Source organism: Phoca vitulina, unplaced genomic scaffold (genome assembly GCF_004348235.1).
Source record: "Phoca vitulina isolate PV1807 unplaced genomic scaffold, GSC_HSeal_1.0 scaffold3, whole genome shotgun sequence".
NCBI classification, from domain to species: domain Eukaryota; kingdom Metazoa; phylum Chordata; class Mammalia; order Carnivora; family Phocidae; genus Phoca; species Phoca vitulina.
In genome coordinates, this window is record NW_022589706.1 from 28,289,543 (window position 1) to 28,306,448 (window position 16,906).

General features: G+C 34.7%; 1 protein-coding gene across 9 annotated transcripts in view; it reads left to right on the forward strand.

Moving 5' to 3' along the window:
- N4BP2 (NEDD4 binding protein 2) overlaps positions 1-12,857 on the forward strand; it is an 83,580-nt gene extending 70,723 nt beyond the window's left edge. For 5 of the 9 annotated variants that reach the window (XM_032400226.1, XM_032400229.1, XM_032400232.1 and 2 more), the window contains 4 exons: positions 84-272; positions 1,249-1,417; positions 8,617-8,740; positions 9,997-12,857. In XM_032400226.1, the coding sequence (XP_032256117.1) occupies positions 84-272; positions 1,249-1,417; positions 8,617-8,740; positions 9,997-10,042 (528 nt within the window). In that variant the 3' untranslated portion in view covers positions 10,043-12,857. The other 4 variants (XR_004298844.1, XR_004298845.1, XM_032400228.1 and 1 more) reach the window with 4 other exon arrangements.
- The last annotated feature ends 4,049 nt before the right edge of the window (positions 12,858-16,906 follow it).

Below are 16,906 nucleotides of genomic sequence, written 5' to 3' on the forward strand. Positions count from 1 at the left end.
CAGTTTTCAAATATATCTTCTGAAGGAAAAGCCCGTATTTTTCTACTCTCTCTGTATTTTATTTATTGTGTAACATCTTATAGGCAAAGAAATCGAAAGAGACTGAAGATATACCAAGCGAACCATCTTTCCAGGATTTTGAGTACCCAGAGTATAACGACTACAGGGCAGAGGCTTTCCTGCACCAGCAGAAGAGGATGGAATGCTACAGCAAAGCAAAAGAAGCTTACCGGATGGGGAAAAAACACGTTGCCACGTTTTATGCCCAACAGGTAAAGAGGAAGACTGATTAATCTTTCTTTCTTTGTCGCTTACAATGTCTAAATAATCTTATAGCAGGTAATACTCTTATTGTGACTAGATTAAGTTATTCTGGGGAATGTAGATTATATAAGTGACATAAGATACCCTAATATATAGGAAATGTATGGTTCTGAGAATTACCTCTCCTTTGAAATGCTCAATTTCTATGGTTGCTCTTGCATTTATGGCTTACATGAATTACAGTTTATTCTGACAGTCCATATTTTCTTTTAGGATAAATTCTGTCATTTAGTGCTACTTCTAAACAGAGGTTTTCTGAAGGAAAGACAACAGAATGTTAATACTGACCATCTCAGGGTGGAATTACAGGGGACTTGTGCTTTCTATCATGTTTGAATTTTTAGTAATGTATCACTTTTATGGTCAGAAAAAGAAAGTTCCATTAATATCTTTCAGTGAAGTAAAATTTTGACTCAGGGCTTATTGGACATGGTATTACAAGAAACCTGTCTGATTTCCTTTTTAGCTTTGTGGTTCCACATGGCTTGCTTTTTGTGATTGAGTGGAGAAGGGTACCAAACTGGTATAACATAACATACCCCAATAACATACCTTGAGGGATGGCTTCAGGGGTAACCACAAGGTGTTGAAAGGAATGAGATCAGAATTATCAAAGGATAAACTAAGGGATTCTTTCTTGAGATAAGTGATGTTTATTTAAGTCTTCCTCTTCTATGATTTTTGGATCAGGAAATATGTTAAAAATGATGATTTAGTATTTTAAGAACTATGTTATTAATTCACCAAAATTCACCTAAATTTTGATGCCTTCTTGCATATTAGACCATTGCATTATTTAAAATTTTAGATTTGTTTTTCCCTTTTTTGTTCTACCTTTTATTTGGGGGCACTGTTTGTTTCCTCATTTGCCTTCTAAGTAGCAAATAGCAAAAGTGTTTACTGGTGATCTGTTTAAAATAAAAGGGTAGTCTCCATGAGCAGAAGATGAAAGAAGCCAATCACCTTGCTGCCGTGGAGATTTTTGAGAAAGTCAATGCCTCCCTGCTGCCACAGAATGTTTTAGACCTCCATGGGCTACATGTGGATGAAGCTATAGAACATTTGATGACAGTTTTACAGCAGAAAACTGAAGGTAGGACTTGTGGTAATGACAGATTTTCGATAGAAAATATGTTTTTGCCTATGTTGGTAAACTTGCTAATTTAGGAGAATCTGAATTCGCAGGCTTGAGGATATCTGTCACATTTATTTCTATTAGGTTCATTCTTCAAGTGGACCTTCTTGGAAAAGAATCCTCATTGGCATAGTCATTAACATTTTCTTCTTATTTCCCTATTTCATATTTTTTTGTTTGTTTGTTTCAAGTTTTTATTTAAATTCTAGTTAGGTAACTCCCTGTTTCAGTTATCTTTGTATTCCTTTGCTATATTTATTAAAGGGTATAATCTGAGAATCCTCTGTGACTTATAAATGGGACCTTTCAGGAATATCATACATCTTTGTTCAGTAGACATTTATTAAAGCAAACAGATGTTTATTAGATGTCAGTTCAGTAGGTGTTCAATAAAACGCAGAAGTAAATACAGTGATAGGATTTTTACAGAATTATCACAGAAGGCAGGCTTTCTGAGTGTTTGCATTATGGAGGTGCTCCCTTTCTCCCTTTCTGCTTGTATTTTTGTCTTTGCAGGTCAAGGAAAGGCAACTACCTGCCTCTTCTAAGTTCTACGTCTTCCAAGGGCTTTGGATGAGGATATTTTTCCATCCAATATCATGTATTCGTATACATTAAAGTATCTTGTTTCGTTTTCATTATCAGGTGGTAGCATTTAGAAAAATTCAATCTGTTTTAGTTACTCCAGACTCCAATAGTAGAAGTCATCTTCTTTTACCACCACTAGAGTATTTTTGAATTCTCAATTTGGCTTTTTCTTTATCTTCCATTTTATTGTGGAGACATGGAGTCCCATGCCTCAGCTATCCCCTCATAGTTCCATAACCCTGCCCTGTCTCTGATAGCTATATTATTCTGGTTAATTTATACATATATAATATTATATATATAATGTGTGTAGGAAGGCTTTGTATTATACTTTATACAGGTTTATCAATTCAACATATATCATTTGTAATTAATTAAATACTTGATTAAATATGATTAATATAGAGGTTGGAAATTCATCTGTTTACCATAAAAACCATGTTGAAAAGCTTACAGTAATATAATAAAACACCTGGGTACCCATGAATCCAATTAACAAGTGATAGCATTTTACCATGTATGCTTTATATTTTTACTCCTCCCTTTGTATTCTTTCCAGATATTTTTAAGGTTTTTTTTTTTCTTTTTTAAGTAATCTTTACCCCCAGTGTGGGGCTTGAACCCATAGCCTAGGTCAAGAGTCAGCATACTCTACTGACTGAGCCAGCCAGGTCCCCTATTCTTCCCAATCATTTTCTCTTTCTTCCTTCTCTTTCTAGTGGAAATCAACATCTTTTAGTTGGTTCCTGTCTAGTTTTTAAAATACCTTTACTATATGTACATTCATCAATAATCAGTCTGTAGTACTTTTGTGAATTTAAAAAAAATTAATGTACATGGTTTCACACTATACCTTCAACCAAACTTTATTTTCACCCAATATAGTTTTGGTGGTATCCAAATAGTTACAATAAAAAAATGATGGTATCATTTTTTTATTGTAACTGCTGTATAGTATTCTGTGAGTACATCATAATGTATCCATTTCTCTACTCACAGACATTTAACTATAATGTCACAGTGATCTTTATTTTGCATATCAACATGTGTACTCTTATTGCTATCTTTTTTCCTGGCTTTTTATATTGAAAAATTAAGAACCCTTAGAGAAGTTGAAATAATTGTATAATAAACATCCATGTATCTTTTACCTAGATTGATCAGTTGTTAACCTCTGGCCACATTTGCTTAATCTGTTTAAAATTGCTTTTTGCTGAACCATTTGAAAATAAGTTGTTAAACATCGTGGTACCTTACCTCTAAATACCTTAGCATGTTTATCTCTTGATAACAAATCCATTTTCCTACATAGTCATAGTACCATCATTACTTTAAAGATCCTTAGCATTGTTATAATAATATTGTCAAATATACAGGCCACATTCACATTTCTCCAGCTGTATGGAAATGTCTTATATAGCTGTGCCATTTTTTTCTGCCTCAAGCCAGGATCCAGTCAGACATCATATGTTCCAGTTGATTGCCCTATATTTGTAGCCTCCAGTAATACAGAAGTAGATTATTGTGGCACCCGGCTGGCTCAGTCAGTAGAGCATGTGACTCTTGATCTCGGGGTCGTGAGTTTGAGCTCCACGTTGGGTGTAGAGATTACTGAAGAAAAAATAGGAATAGTTCCTCTGCCTATTTTTTGTCTTCTGTGTTGACATTTTTGAAGGCTCCCAGCTTTGGTAGATTGACCTACAGTTTTGTCTGATTCTTTCCTCATGATTAGATTCAGTTAACTTTTTTGGCAAAAATACTGCATAGGTGATGTTGAATCATCCTTGGTGAACACATCAAAAGGCATAATATGGTCATTTTGCCCCATTATTGGTGATGTTAAGTTTGATTTCTTAGCTAAGGTGGGACTCTGTTAGATTTCTCTATGTAAATGTACCTTTTCTTTGTAATGAATTAGTAGTTTTGGGCAATTGATAACTTCGCAACTGTGTGAATAACTAACTTGTTCTCTTATAGTATTTCACATAGTAATTTTAGTATCCATTGATGATCCTTGACTGAATCAGTTATTATATTGGTAGTTGCATAATGGTGTTTTATAATTTGTGTTCATTCTGTGTTTATTAGCAGACATTTTTTTTAAGACTTTTAAAAATTTATTTGAGGGGTGCCTGGGTGGCTCAGATGGTTAAGCATCTGCCTTCAGCTCAGGTCATGATCTCCAGGTCCTGGGATCGAGCCCTACGTCGGGCTCCCTGCTCAGCAGACAGTCTGCTTCTCCCTCTTCCTCTGCCTCTCCCCACTGCTCCTTCTCTCTCTGTCTGTATCTCTCTGTCTCAAATGAATAAATAAAAAATTTTTAATAAAAAAAAATAAAAATTTATTTGAGAGAGAGAGAACGAGCAGGGAGGGAGGGGCAGAGGGAGAGAGAGAGAGGGAGAAGCAGCCTTCCTGCTGAGCAGAGAGCCCGAGGCTTGATCCCAGGACCCGGAGATGATGACCTGAGCCAAAGGCAGATGCTTAACTGACTGAGCTACCCAGGAGCCCCTATTAGTAGACATTTTTTGATAAAGTAAAGGATCCCCCTTCCCCAGTTGTTTTTTAAATATAATTTTGGAAATCTTTGAGAAAATTTAGAAAACAGTAATAATAAAGATTAGAAAAGAAAAAATTTAAGAGCAGTTTAAATACATTATTTAATCTGGAGAAAAGAAACCTGTTATAGAAGTGGTATAAGAGAATATTCTGTCTGTAGAGGATGAATAAATAATTTACTCAATAAAAAATTTGATTATCTTATATATTCTAGGCATCAAGGATAGAGCAGTTAGACACACGGTCCCTATTTTTATGGAATTTGCTGTCTAGTAGGGTAGATGACAGCAAATAGTTACATAATAATTGGCATTGTGATACAAAAATACAGGTCGCCATGTTATATTTAGCATAAACTCCCAAATTCCTGTGTAATCTGTTCCTTGTCTCCCTCCCCATTTTCATGTTGTGTTTTGTTCCTCCTTTTCTGACTTTTTACCTGTACTGTCCTTTCTTGCCATCCAGACTCCCTGTTAAAAGCCTCTTGCAGTATTCCTGTGTATCACAGTATTTATAAAAAGCTTATTGTATAGTTGATTATTAAAGTCTGTCTTCATGGCCGGGAATTGAGTCAGTAATGATTATTAAATCATCATTGTTGAATTTCGTTCAACATCCCCAAAAAACTTAAATGACTGAATAAAGGGTAGATACTCCTTTCATTTTTGGATGAGGAAACTGATGATTTAAAAAGTTTAGTAAAATGGAAAATAGTGTTGGTAAGGATGTGGAGAATTGGACCCTTTATTTATTACTTTTTTAAGATTTTATTTATTTATTTGTCGAGAGAGAGCACAGGCAGGGGGGAACAACAGGCAGAGGGACAAACAGGCTCCCTGCTGAGCAAGGAGCCTGATGTGGGACTCGATCCCAGGCCCCTGGAATCATGACCTGAGCCGAAGGCAGATGCTTAACCAACTGAACCACCCAGGCATCCCTGAACACTTTATGTTGCCAGTGGGAATGTTAAATGGTGCAGCCATGGTGGAAGAGGTTGGCATTCCTCAAAAAGTTAAACATAGAGTTACCGTATGACCCAGCAGTTCTGCTCCTAGTTAATGTACACAAGAGAATTGAAAACACAATTCATCCACACACAAACTTGTGCATGAATGTTCATAATAGCCAAAAAGTGGAAACAACCAAATGTCCATCAACTGATGAAAGGACAAAATTTGGTGTATCCGTACACTGGAATATTATTCAGCCACAAAAAGAAATCAAGTAGTGATACATGCTGCAACATGGATGAGCCTTATAAACCTGCTTTGTGAAAGAAGCCAGGTACACCAGGGCCCCTTTTTATATGATTACAATTCATATGAAATGTTCAGAATAGACAAACCAATAGAAACAGAAAGTACATTAGTGGTTGCTGGGGCTAGAAAGTATGGATTGGGGAGTGACTGCTAACAGGTACAGAATTTCTTTCTGAGATGATGGAATGTTCTGGAATTAGTGTTTATGGTTGCAGAATATTGTACTATACTAAAAGCGACAGAATTGTACATTTTAAAATCATGAACTTTATGTTATATTAATTGTATCTCAATAAAAAAAGATTACAAGAAAAAAAGAGTTAAATAACTTGTGTAAGGTGATACTTGGTCAGACCCAAGATACAAACCCTTTCTGAAGCCAGGCCCATCCTTGTGCAGGTTGCCACCTGTGGTAGCCTGTAGTTGCTGTCAGTCACCACCAGATGGTAGTATTGTTGACTAGAAATATATCTAGGGGACAATCTGTGGCTCTGCCCTCCACTGCTTCTAGTTATAAAAGATGGTTGTCAAACTTGGGAGTGAACAACGAAAAAGATATCTGACCCTTATGTGCCTTCTGATTGGAATATGCATCACCAGCACCTATGAAGTTTTTACTACTTTGTAGGGATTTACAGGGAACAGAGGAACAGGTTAAATGGTACCATGGGGATACAATCAACAATATTCAGACTGAAAATCTCAGATAAATGATCCAAGTTTTTCAATAAATCGTAAAGAAAATCCCAGAAGGAGGGAGAACATGTAGATTAAAAGTTACTTCAGAAATATATCAACCAAATGCAATGTGTGAACCTGTTTCAACCGTGATTTAAGCAAACCACTGTAAAAACATTTTTTGAGGGGAAACTTTTAGCCATTTTTAGAAACATGATATTAAGAAACTATTTTTGAGATATGATGGTGATATTGTGGTTGTTTTTAAGGAGTCCTTTTTGAAATACACACTGAAATATTTACAAATGAAATGGTAAGAAATCTGAGCTAGACTTAAAAATGAATTGAATAGTTTTTTTTTAAGGTGATAAATGTTAGGAATAGTCTGAAATTTGGGAACATTTAAACATACACATTAATTCATTCAGCAAACGTCCTTTGAACGCCTGCTTTTATCTGAGGCATGCAATTCAACTGTGGAACATTTTCAGAGCAGTGAATTTAAAAATGAGGTGGTATAAATGACTGCCGTCACTGATAAGGGGAGCAGCAGTGAAGGAGTGATGAGAGTGAATTATGGATAGTTAAGAGATTTGAGTTTTTTTTAAAGTAAACTTTGTAATATCACATCCATAAAGAACAGCGTACAAGTAATAATTGTATAGCATAAAAACTTTTTACAAAGTGAATACCCTGTATAGCCAGCGCCCAGGAAGAGTTGAATTTTGAACAAACTATTGCTTGAAGTGATGGGTATGGACTAGAGTAGAAATGGAGATCTTGGGGCGCCGGGGTGGCTCAGTCGGTTAAGCGTCTGCTTTTGGCTCAGGTCATGATCCCAGGGTCCTGGGATGGAGCCTGGTGTTGGGCTCCCTGCTCAGCGGGGAATCTGCTCTCCCTTTCCTTCTCCCTCTGTCCCTCCCTCCCTGCCCTGCTCCTACTCTCTCTCTCACTCAGATAAATAAATAAAATCTTAAAAAAAAAAAAAAATGGAGATTTTAAGCAAAGAAGGAATTAGAAATGCAGGAGCAACATACCCTCTTAAAATTCTAGGCTAAATATTGCCTTGGAGATAGGAGGCTTGAAAAACTGTTTGTGGATCTGCTGGAGTCTCAGGGCAACTTAATGAGCAGAATACAGAATATTTATATTATGTGTATATGTATTTTATGCTGAAGGTCAAATTTGTGCTGTTTATGACTGAGGAACAAATATTTACTAAATTCATTATATCAACTCTTACTTAACACTGTTTTTGTTATTTTATTGCAGCTATTACTGACTTTTTGGTTTATACACTTAATTTTCACATGGTCATATCCAGAGCAGGAGCTGTATTCTTACAAGAGGCCTAGGCTCATTTAATATTTAAAAATCATCTCTTTGGAAGAGTTTCTTATTCTTTTTTTTTTTTAAGTTTTATTTATTTTTTTAGTGATCTCTGTACCCAACACAGGGCTCGAACCCTGAGATCAAGAGTCTCATGCTCTTCTGACTCAGCCAGCCAGGTGCCTTGGGAGAGTTTCTTAACAATTATCTTTAACAGTAAGACTGTATCCCATTTTACTCATAAGGAAACAGGCACAGATAGGCTAAGTAACTTGTCCATGGTCTTACCATACAGCTGTTTGGTGGCAGAGCTGCTAATCACACCAAAGCTGGCTGGCTTCAAAATATTTAATTAAAAGGGTCATTGTGAAGACTCTTGGTTAATAAATTAAGTTGCTTAAAGCAATGCCTGACTCCAGGTATGCAATCATTGTTAGAGATCATCAATATCACTGTTGTCATTATCATTATTTTAGAGAGAAATTCTGGTAGCACACAGAAATCTTCTTCCCCACAGGGGAAGAAGTTGCACTTGTGTTTAGGTGGATGAGCTGCTTGGAGACTTCCATACTTAAACAGTATAGATGAAACATAGTTTTCAAAACCTCAATTTGGGGGCTTTTTGAATTTATAAATCTCTAAGTCCCCATGAAAGTAATTTCATATGTGTTTGAGTAGTTGAGGTTTGTTTTCTATTGAGAATGTAAGATAAATAAATTTTGACTGTTGCAATTCCTGTCGTAACAGAATTTAAGCAGAATGGTGGTAAGTCCTCTCTCTCCGTGATTACGGGGAGAGGAAACCACAGCCAGGGAGGAGTTGCTCGCATCAAACCAGCCGTCATGAAATACCTCACAAGCCACAGCTTCAGGTGAGTATAGAGTTCTGTTACTGATAATGGCGATTGCCCATATACAGATAGTTAACACCAGTAACATGCTCAGATGAGTTATTAAAATAGTTAACTAAATTTAACCATCTTATATTAGCCACAAATTCATGCTTAAATTATGATATAACATTCCCTGCTGGATTTAGGATGTTCAGAAAACCAGAAATGAAAGACAGATATGTTTCTTGTTAAAGGAATCACCTGACAAAACTATTTCTATCGTAAATTTAAAATCTAACAGAAAGTAAGTATAATTGTGTTTCTTTGACAATGAATTATCCAAGATTATTAGATTGTATATTTCATAGTTTAAAGTTAATAATTAAATATAATTATTCGTATGTGGATTTTGGAAGGAATTGGGAGTTTCTGCTAAAATATGATTATAATTTGGATTTTTTAAACTGCAACAGAAGCATCCAGTCAATATGAATTTATACATCTTCATAAGTCAAGTGCTGTTAATGATCTTAATTGACAAACATGAAATGTCTTTTTTCATTAAGTGATTATTATTCAATAACAGGAAATGACAAGAAAAGTCCAAGAATAAAGATCTGTTGATGGATAGATTCCCTGAGGATGTTTATCATTAGGTACCAACTTCCCCCTACTTCTAGTTTTAGTTAGTGTAGCATATTTTGTTTATGCCATGTAATAAAATGTTGTTTGGCCACATTATAGAAAATGGTAGCATTAATTCTGAGCATGAAAACAGATGACATTTTAGAGTTTCTGTTAAAAAAGGAGTAGTTGGACTAGAACATTATCGTGTTGGGATTAATGGTCTATTGTAGAGACTAGTGTTTTTTAAATTTTACACCGAGGGACTTGGAAGCATTTCATGGCCTGATGAATCAGACTTATGATTATGTTAGAGATTTCTTTTTAGTACTCACTTAATGCATAGAAATAATGTAATGCAGACATCATCTTATCCTTCATACAGCATGGTCTTCTTCATGAAGGTCAAATTCCAGCTTGAGAGTTTTGAAAATTCTTAAATAACTACTAAGTTAGGAGTAACCCCTAGCCTTAGGGTTATTTATTTTTACAATGGATTAAAAGGTGCATAAGCATAGATATTGGTCCTGGATGATTGACTTAATAAAGGAGAATACTTTGATAGTAAATATTATATTTAGCATAGACACTTGGAATTGATTACATGCATGATATATTCCTTAACCAGTTTGAAATTTTTACCTGAAATAACTCTTTTCTCATTTCTGTAGGTTCTCTGAAATTAAACCAGGGTGCTTGAAAGTCATGCTAAAGTAAAATAAACATCCTTGACTTAGAAGTGTGAAGGTTTGTAGGTTAAAATTACTTTTATTTGCGGTAAATTTAGTCAATTTTACTGTAAATGTGTTTATTAGAAATGTCCACTTATAATAAAAACATTATGATGTTTTTCAGAATTCAAGAGAAGTTTAATTTTTTACTGAATCAAATGCCAAATATGTTGTCTGTTAAAAATATTAAAGAGAATTTTTATTGATTATAAAATGTCTAAGAAAAGTGTCAGCTACAGTTTTAAAGTTTGAAATGCTCTGATTCTTTCTCAGAAAATGTTACCTTTATATTAATTGTTGTTTAACATTTAGTAAAATCCTAAAGGCATCATTGAGAGATATTTTAAAGTGCTTTGAGACCTGGTTCATGCCGATGAAAGCCTTGTATTAAAAGAAGGAGAAGAAGAAGAAGAAGTAGTAGTAGTAGTAGTAGTAGTAGTAGTAGTAGTAGTAGTAGTAGTAATAGTAGTAGTAGTAGTAATGAAAGAAAGGAAATCTAACAAAAACACTTGAATACTTTTTGATTTCAAAACTAAATACAAAAAAAAGTTTCATTTTGCCATATCCTACAGGAAGGAAGACATGCCATTTGCACTTTCTTCTGTATTGTATATGATATTGATCTCTTACCTTTTGTTCTGTGTGTGTGCATTTTCTAGGAGGAAAGTTGGAGCCTGAGATTATATTACAGTTTTATACCTTCCGTAGGCAGAAAAGTTTTTAGAGAAGAAATGGTTAGATAATCTACCAAGTATTGGTGTCTTATAGAACTGCTTCTAGAGCTGTCTGTGTAAATGGTATTTAAGACGGTACTAAAGAGCTGTATTTTATATTTGAAGCATATGATTTCTAAACTGCAGTAGGTCGAAGTCCTCTATTAATTGAAAGCAAATAGAAAACATTTTTGATATAATCTGAAAAGGAATCTTTACAATTTAAAAGTTTTTTACCTTTGTTTTTAAAATGAGCCAACTTTCTGAAGAGAAACTTTCATTGACTTCTTTTTTTGTGTGTGAGCTAAAAAGTCCTGTTAGTATGTCAATTATAATTTCATTTACACAAGTTTAATATGGTAAAGTATAATTTTCCAACATGAAACAATGGCTTAAATAAATTTGACTTTGGATATGGAGAATATTTCCAACATACGTAATTTAACAAAATGGTTGTGTTGCTTTTTGATAAGCTTAAAAATCATTTGGATCAAGAATTACAGGGTTGAGCTGTTACTGAAAGAATCCTGAATTACAGAATGATTTCCCAAAAGAACAGACATTTTAATGAAAATAAAACTCAAAAACACGTTTTATATATCATGAAAGCATGCTTTTAAAAGAGCTGTATCATTAAATTTATTTCCACAAAAATAAAAATGTTTATTATTTAGAAATGGTTAGTGAGTGGTATTGAAATATTATTCTTATATTTGATAATAATTTGTTAAAAAAAGAAAAAATGCCAACAGTTTAGCATGTTTTTTGTAATGTCTAGAAGAGTTGCATACATTAAAAATAAAGCAATTCATTTGGAGAACTTATTATAAAACTATAGTTGTTAATGAAATAAAATATTTCTATGTGTAAATTAATATGATTTAAGAAATGTGAATAACAATGCTAAAACCTGGAGTTAGAGTGTGTGCAGCTGCATACTCGCTTTCCATGTTTTTATGTTTCCTCACCCTGTTTAAAAAAGTGTCGCTTTTGTGCACTTCAGCTAGATTTATTTCAGTGTTACTATAATTATGATTAACATGGGAGCAATCAAAAAGAACAAGGGGTGAGGTATTTTGTGGGCAGAAACCAAATGAAAGAAGCTATGTTTTCTGCTGTACCAACCTTAATTTTAGGCTTTATTTTGGTAAATCTAGGATGTTTTTCTTAATCATCATTTATAAGTATATAGGCAAATTTTGAGCATCTTGTGTTTTTGTGAAGTTGTTTAATTTTAAACTGCCTCCCACCCCACTGTCTAACATAGTTTAAACAACACATAATTATGAAAGAAAATCTTATAGTTGCTCCTTTCTTGTTTGTCCCATTTCTGAATCCTGTATGCCAAAGGTTCGGGGATTATCAAATTCTTTTCTTGCTCCTTTGCAAATCCTGTGTGTCAAAAGTAAAGACAGTGTGGGGATTATCGAAGTTTTCAGGTATTGGTATATTTGTGCTAATACATGACTCATTAGAATGGCTCTTTGCAAGTGCATTGATCCTCTAAAAGTACAACACTTCTGTAGTTTCGAAGGTTTTAGTAACAATTAGATCTTTTCAGTAGTCTCTCACCTGTATCTACCAGGAGAAAAAAAGAGAACTAATGTGGAAACCACAGGGCAAGTGGGTTGGACTGAGGAAACTCACTAACAGTATTTTCAATTCATCCACTTCCTTACTTCAACACTGAGAGTTGGAAGCATGTTGTCTTAGATTTATTGGCTGTTCATGTATCTCTATATTATTTTCAAGTTTCATCAACTTATTTGTGTTTCCATACTATTTGCAATTCTATGGCCTTTAAATATAGGACATATTATACAGTAGAAATTCTGACTTATAATTTAAAGTGTCTTGTATATTATAACACATTTTGAGAAGAGAAGTAAACAGTTCTCTTGGATGGTTTCCAGTCCTTATTTTGGTCTTTCTCTTTTTAAATTCAAGTGTTTTGTGTGCTTAGAAAAAAGGACATATATAATAGCAAGATTGGTTATTTCTGAGCTGGAAATTGGAAACTTTGAGACTCAGGAAATTGCTCTGACAATGTTTTAACTGCTCTCAATTTAAGAAAATGACAAAATGTATAAAAAAGACACAAAAATAACATGTGCTGTTTTTTCCAAGTGCTTTTTCTAAGTGCTTTTTCCATTGTGCAATGAGGTGAAGTTTGGTAATTTTCTGTGTAGTGGTTATTAAATATTGCTTATTTTTATTTACATGGTAAAGAAAACAGATTTAAATGTTTGTGTGGCCAAAAAATGTCATTTAAAAGGTAAATTTATGTAGAATGTATGTTAATGGTGCTTATTTTTAAAATGTAATTGAAGTTTACATATTACTTAATGCCTCTACAGAATTTAGTAGAGAAACAAGGCTGGAATACATGTATATCCCGAAGAGCCTTTTGTAACTTAACATTATATAATGACAAATTTTATTATTTTCCTTAAAGTTGAGCAGTTGACTTTTATGGTCCAAATGATGAACCTGTTATTAACAAAAGATTGAATTAACCATGATACTTCTCATTAAAATATAATATTGCAGCTATCAGTTGGAGAATATAAGATTTTCAGACAGTATATCAGAAATGAAATGTTTTTATTTGTACTATAAAGAAAATGTAATTTTGCTGTTAACTCTGTACTTTTTTATTGAAAATGTTTTATAACTTTGCTTTTAAAATTTCTTATGAAACCATTTGCAAATAATATACTTAATTTAATAAAATACTTTAGCCACAGTCCAGTGTGAAGAAATCCTTCATTTGATGTGGTAGGGTTAGTGGTTTAAATATTAAAATATGTCTTTATGTGTAACTTTGTAATTTCAAGGGAAAGAAAAGGGTCATAAAGATTTTATTTCTGTACCACAACTTGTATTCTTATTTTGCTATAGCAAATTGGGTCCAGTTTTGAACTAGATAAACAGATTAGCTAGGTTTATTTTTTCACACCTTTGTATCTTTTGACTGATGGCAAAATTAAGAATTGTGGCTCTAAGAAACTCAAGTAATACTTTAATTAATATTAAAGACCTTTGAACTTTATTCATTCTAAAGCAGAACAATTCACTCATTTAGCAAGGATTTCAAAATATCTATTCAACAAATACTTATTGAGCACTTGTTACTGGAGAAACAATCTGAGACAGAGTTTTTAACCACAGGTATCTTATAATTCTCATCAACTATCTGTGTATGGTTATTTATAGTATGAAACACTTCGATATATGTTATATTTTAAGGCTCAAGAGAATCTTATTACATAGTGTCTTATAAAGCCTTAGAGAAGTTGACTCATTTGCTCATTAAGGGCAGAGGTAAGACTTGAACCTGGGTTCTCTAACTCCTACTATAGAGCAATTATATTTTTCATAAGAATAAAAATAATTACTTGAAAAGAAATAATATCCTATTATCCCCAACTAAGAGAGATGTGGCTCCACAGTATATATCTTTGAAAAACTGCCACTTAATAAATCTGTCTTCCTCCTTTATACAAAGGAAGCTGGTATCGTGGGGGTTTTCCAATAACAAAGATAAAAGTTTATTTCTCTCTTCATATAAAATTCCAGAGATAGACACTGCAGGACCAATGGATGTGCTTTTTTTCCATGAAGTTTTTGGAGATCTAGGGTCCTTTTATTTTAGTTCACCACTTTTATCATACCCAAGGTGTGGTCTTCAATTCCTAAACCAGGGTGGGTAGCTAGAGCTCTAATAATCACATCTGCATTCTGTTGGTAGAAGGACAAAGAAGGGAGCAATGGGCAAGTGCCAGCAGTCTTTTGTAGAAGATTTTTGGAAGTTGCCATGCAACACTTCCACTTACATCTTATTGGCAGGAACTTAATCATGTGGTCACGTCTAGCTGCAAGAGAGGCTGGGAAATTGTCTTTATTTCAGTCTACTATATGTTCAGCTAAAATTTGGGCATTCTCTTAGAGGAAAGAGAATGTGTAGGGGAATTCATAGCAGTTTCTGCCACATCATTTTTGATCATTGGATGCAAATAATGTGAAAAACAGTTCTTGATGCATTCCTTCAACATATCTTTGTTGACGATTACCCTGTGCTAGGAATAATAAAAAGGAAATCACAGTTCTATTTATTTTAACTTAAATATTCAAATGATATCACTAACCAACATGGCTGATTAGGGTGGTGGTTCCTGAAGGTTTGAGTAATTGTAACAATTTCTTAAAGTTTGCTGCATTGATTGACTCTTCCTTTTCTGATGATTTATTTGTAGCATGTGATGGTGTTGGATAGCGTTTTACCCACAGCTGACCTTCCAGAATTGGAGTCAGTCCTCTCGAACCCTGCCACTACTTTATCAACAAAGTTTTTTTGATAGTCTAAATCCTTTGTTGTCATTTCAACAATCTTCACAGCTTCTTCACCAGGAGTAGATTCCATCTCAAGAAACCACTTTCTTTGCTCATCCGTAAGAAGCAACTTCTCATCTGTTAAAGTGTAATGAGATTATAGCAGTTCAGTCACATCTGCAGGCTCCACTTCTCATTCTAGCTCTCTTGCTGTTTGCACTACACCTACAGTTAGTTTTTCCACTGAGGTCTTGAATCCCTCCATGTCATCCATGTGGGTTGGAATCAGTGTCTCCCAAACTCCTGTTAATGTTGATATTTTGATCTCTTCCCATGAATCAGAAATGTTCTTAATGGCACTGAGAATGGTGAATCCTTCCCAGAAGGCTTTCAGGTCCATCAGAGGAATTACTATCTATGGCAGCTATAGCCTTATGAAATACATTTCTTAAAGTAATAAGACTTGAAAGTCAAAATGACCCCCTGATCCATGGGCTGCAGAATGGGTGTTGTGTGAGCAGGCATGAAAACAACAATAATCTCATACATCTTCATCAGAGCTCTTGGGTGACCAGGTGCATTGTGGATGAGTAGTCCTATTTTGAAAGGAATCTTTTTTTCTGAGCAGTAGGTCTCAACTGTGGGCTTAAAATACTCAGTAAACCATGTTATAACAGATGTGCTGTCATCCAGGCTTTGTTGTTCTATTTATAGAGCATAGGGAGAGTAGACTTAGCGTAATTGTTAAGGGCCCTAGGTTTTTGGAATGGTAAATGAAAGGCTCAACTTAAAGACACCAGCTGCATTAGCTGTTAGAAGGCAGTTTCGTCTACATCAAAACTCTGTTGTTTAGTGTAGCCACGTTTGTTCATGTTCTTAACTAGGTCCTCTGGGTAACTTGCTGCAGCTTCTACGTCAGCACCTGCTGCTTTACTTGCCCTTTGATGTTATAGAGGCAGCTGCTTTCCCTAAACCTCGTGAACTGCCCTCTGCTCGCTTCAGACTTTCCTTCTGCAGCTTCCTCACCTCTCTCAGCCTTCACAGAACTGAAGAGAGTTAGGATCTTGCTCTGGATTGGGCTTTGGCTTAAGGGAATTATGTGGCTGGTTTGATCTTCTATCCAGACCACCCAAACTTCCTCCATATCTGCAATAAGGCTGTTTCACTCTCTTATTCATGTGTTCACTGAAGGAGCACTTTTAATTTCTTTTCAAGAACTTGCCCTTTGCATTTACAACTTGGCTAACTGACACAAGAGGTCTTGCTTTTGGCCTATCTTAGCTTTCGACAAGTTTTCCTCACTAAGCTTAATCATTTTTAGTTTTTGATTTAAAGTGAGTGACGTGTGACTCTTTCACTTGAACACGTAGAGGCAATTGTAGGGTTATTAGCTGGCTTAATTGCAGTATTACTGTGTCTCAGGGAATAGGGAGGCCCAAGGAGAGGGAGAGACATGGGGGTGCAGCGATGGGGACAGTCAGAACACATATAACATTACCAGTTAAGTTTGCCATCTTATATGAACATGGTTTGTGGCCCCTCAAAACAATTACAGTAGTAACATAAAGATACTGATCACAGATCACCATAACAAACATAATAATAATGAAAAAGCCTGAAATATTGTGAGAATTACCAAAATACGACAAAGAGATCAAAATAAGCAAGTGCTCTTGGGAAAGTGGCACCAACAGACTTGCTTGATGCGGGTTGCCACAGATCTTCATTGTAAAACTGCAGTATCTGAAGTGCAGTACAGCGAAAGCAGTGAAAGGAGGGATGCCTTGTAGTTGTCCATCTGATTG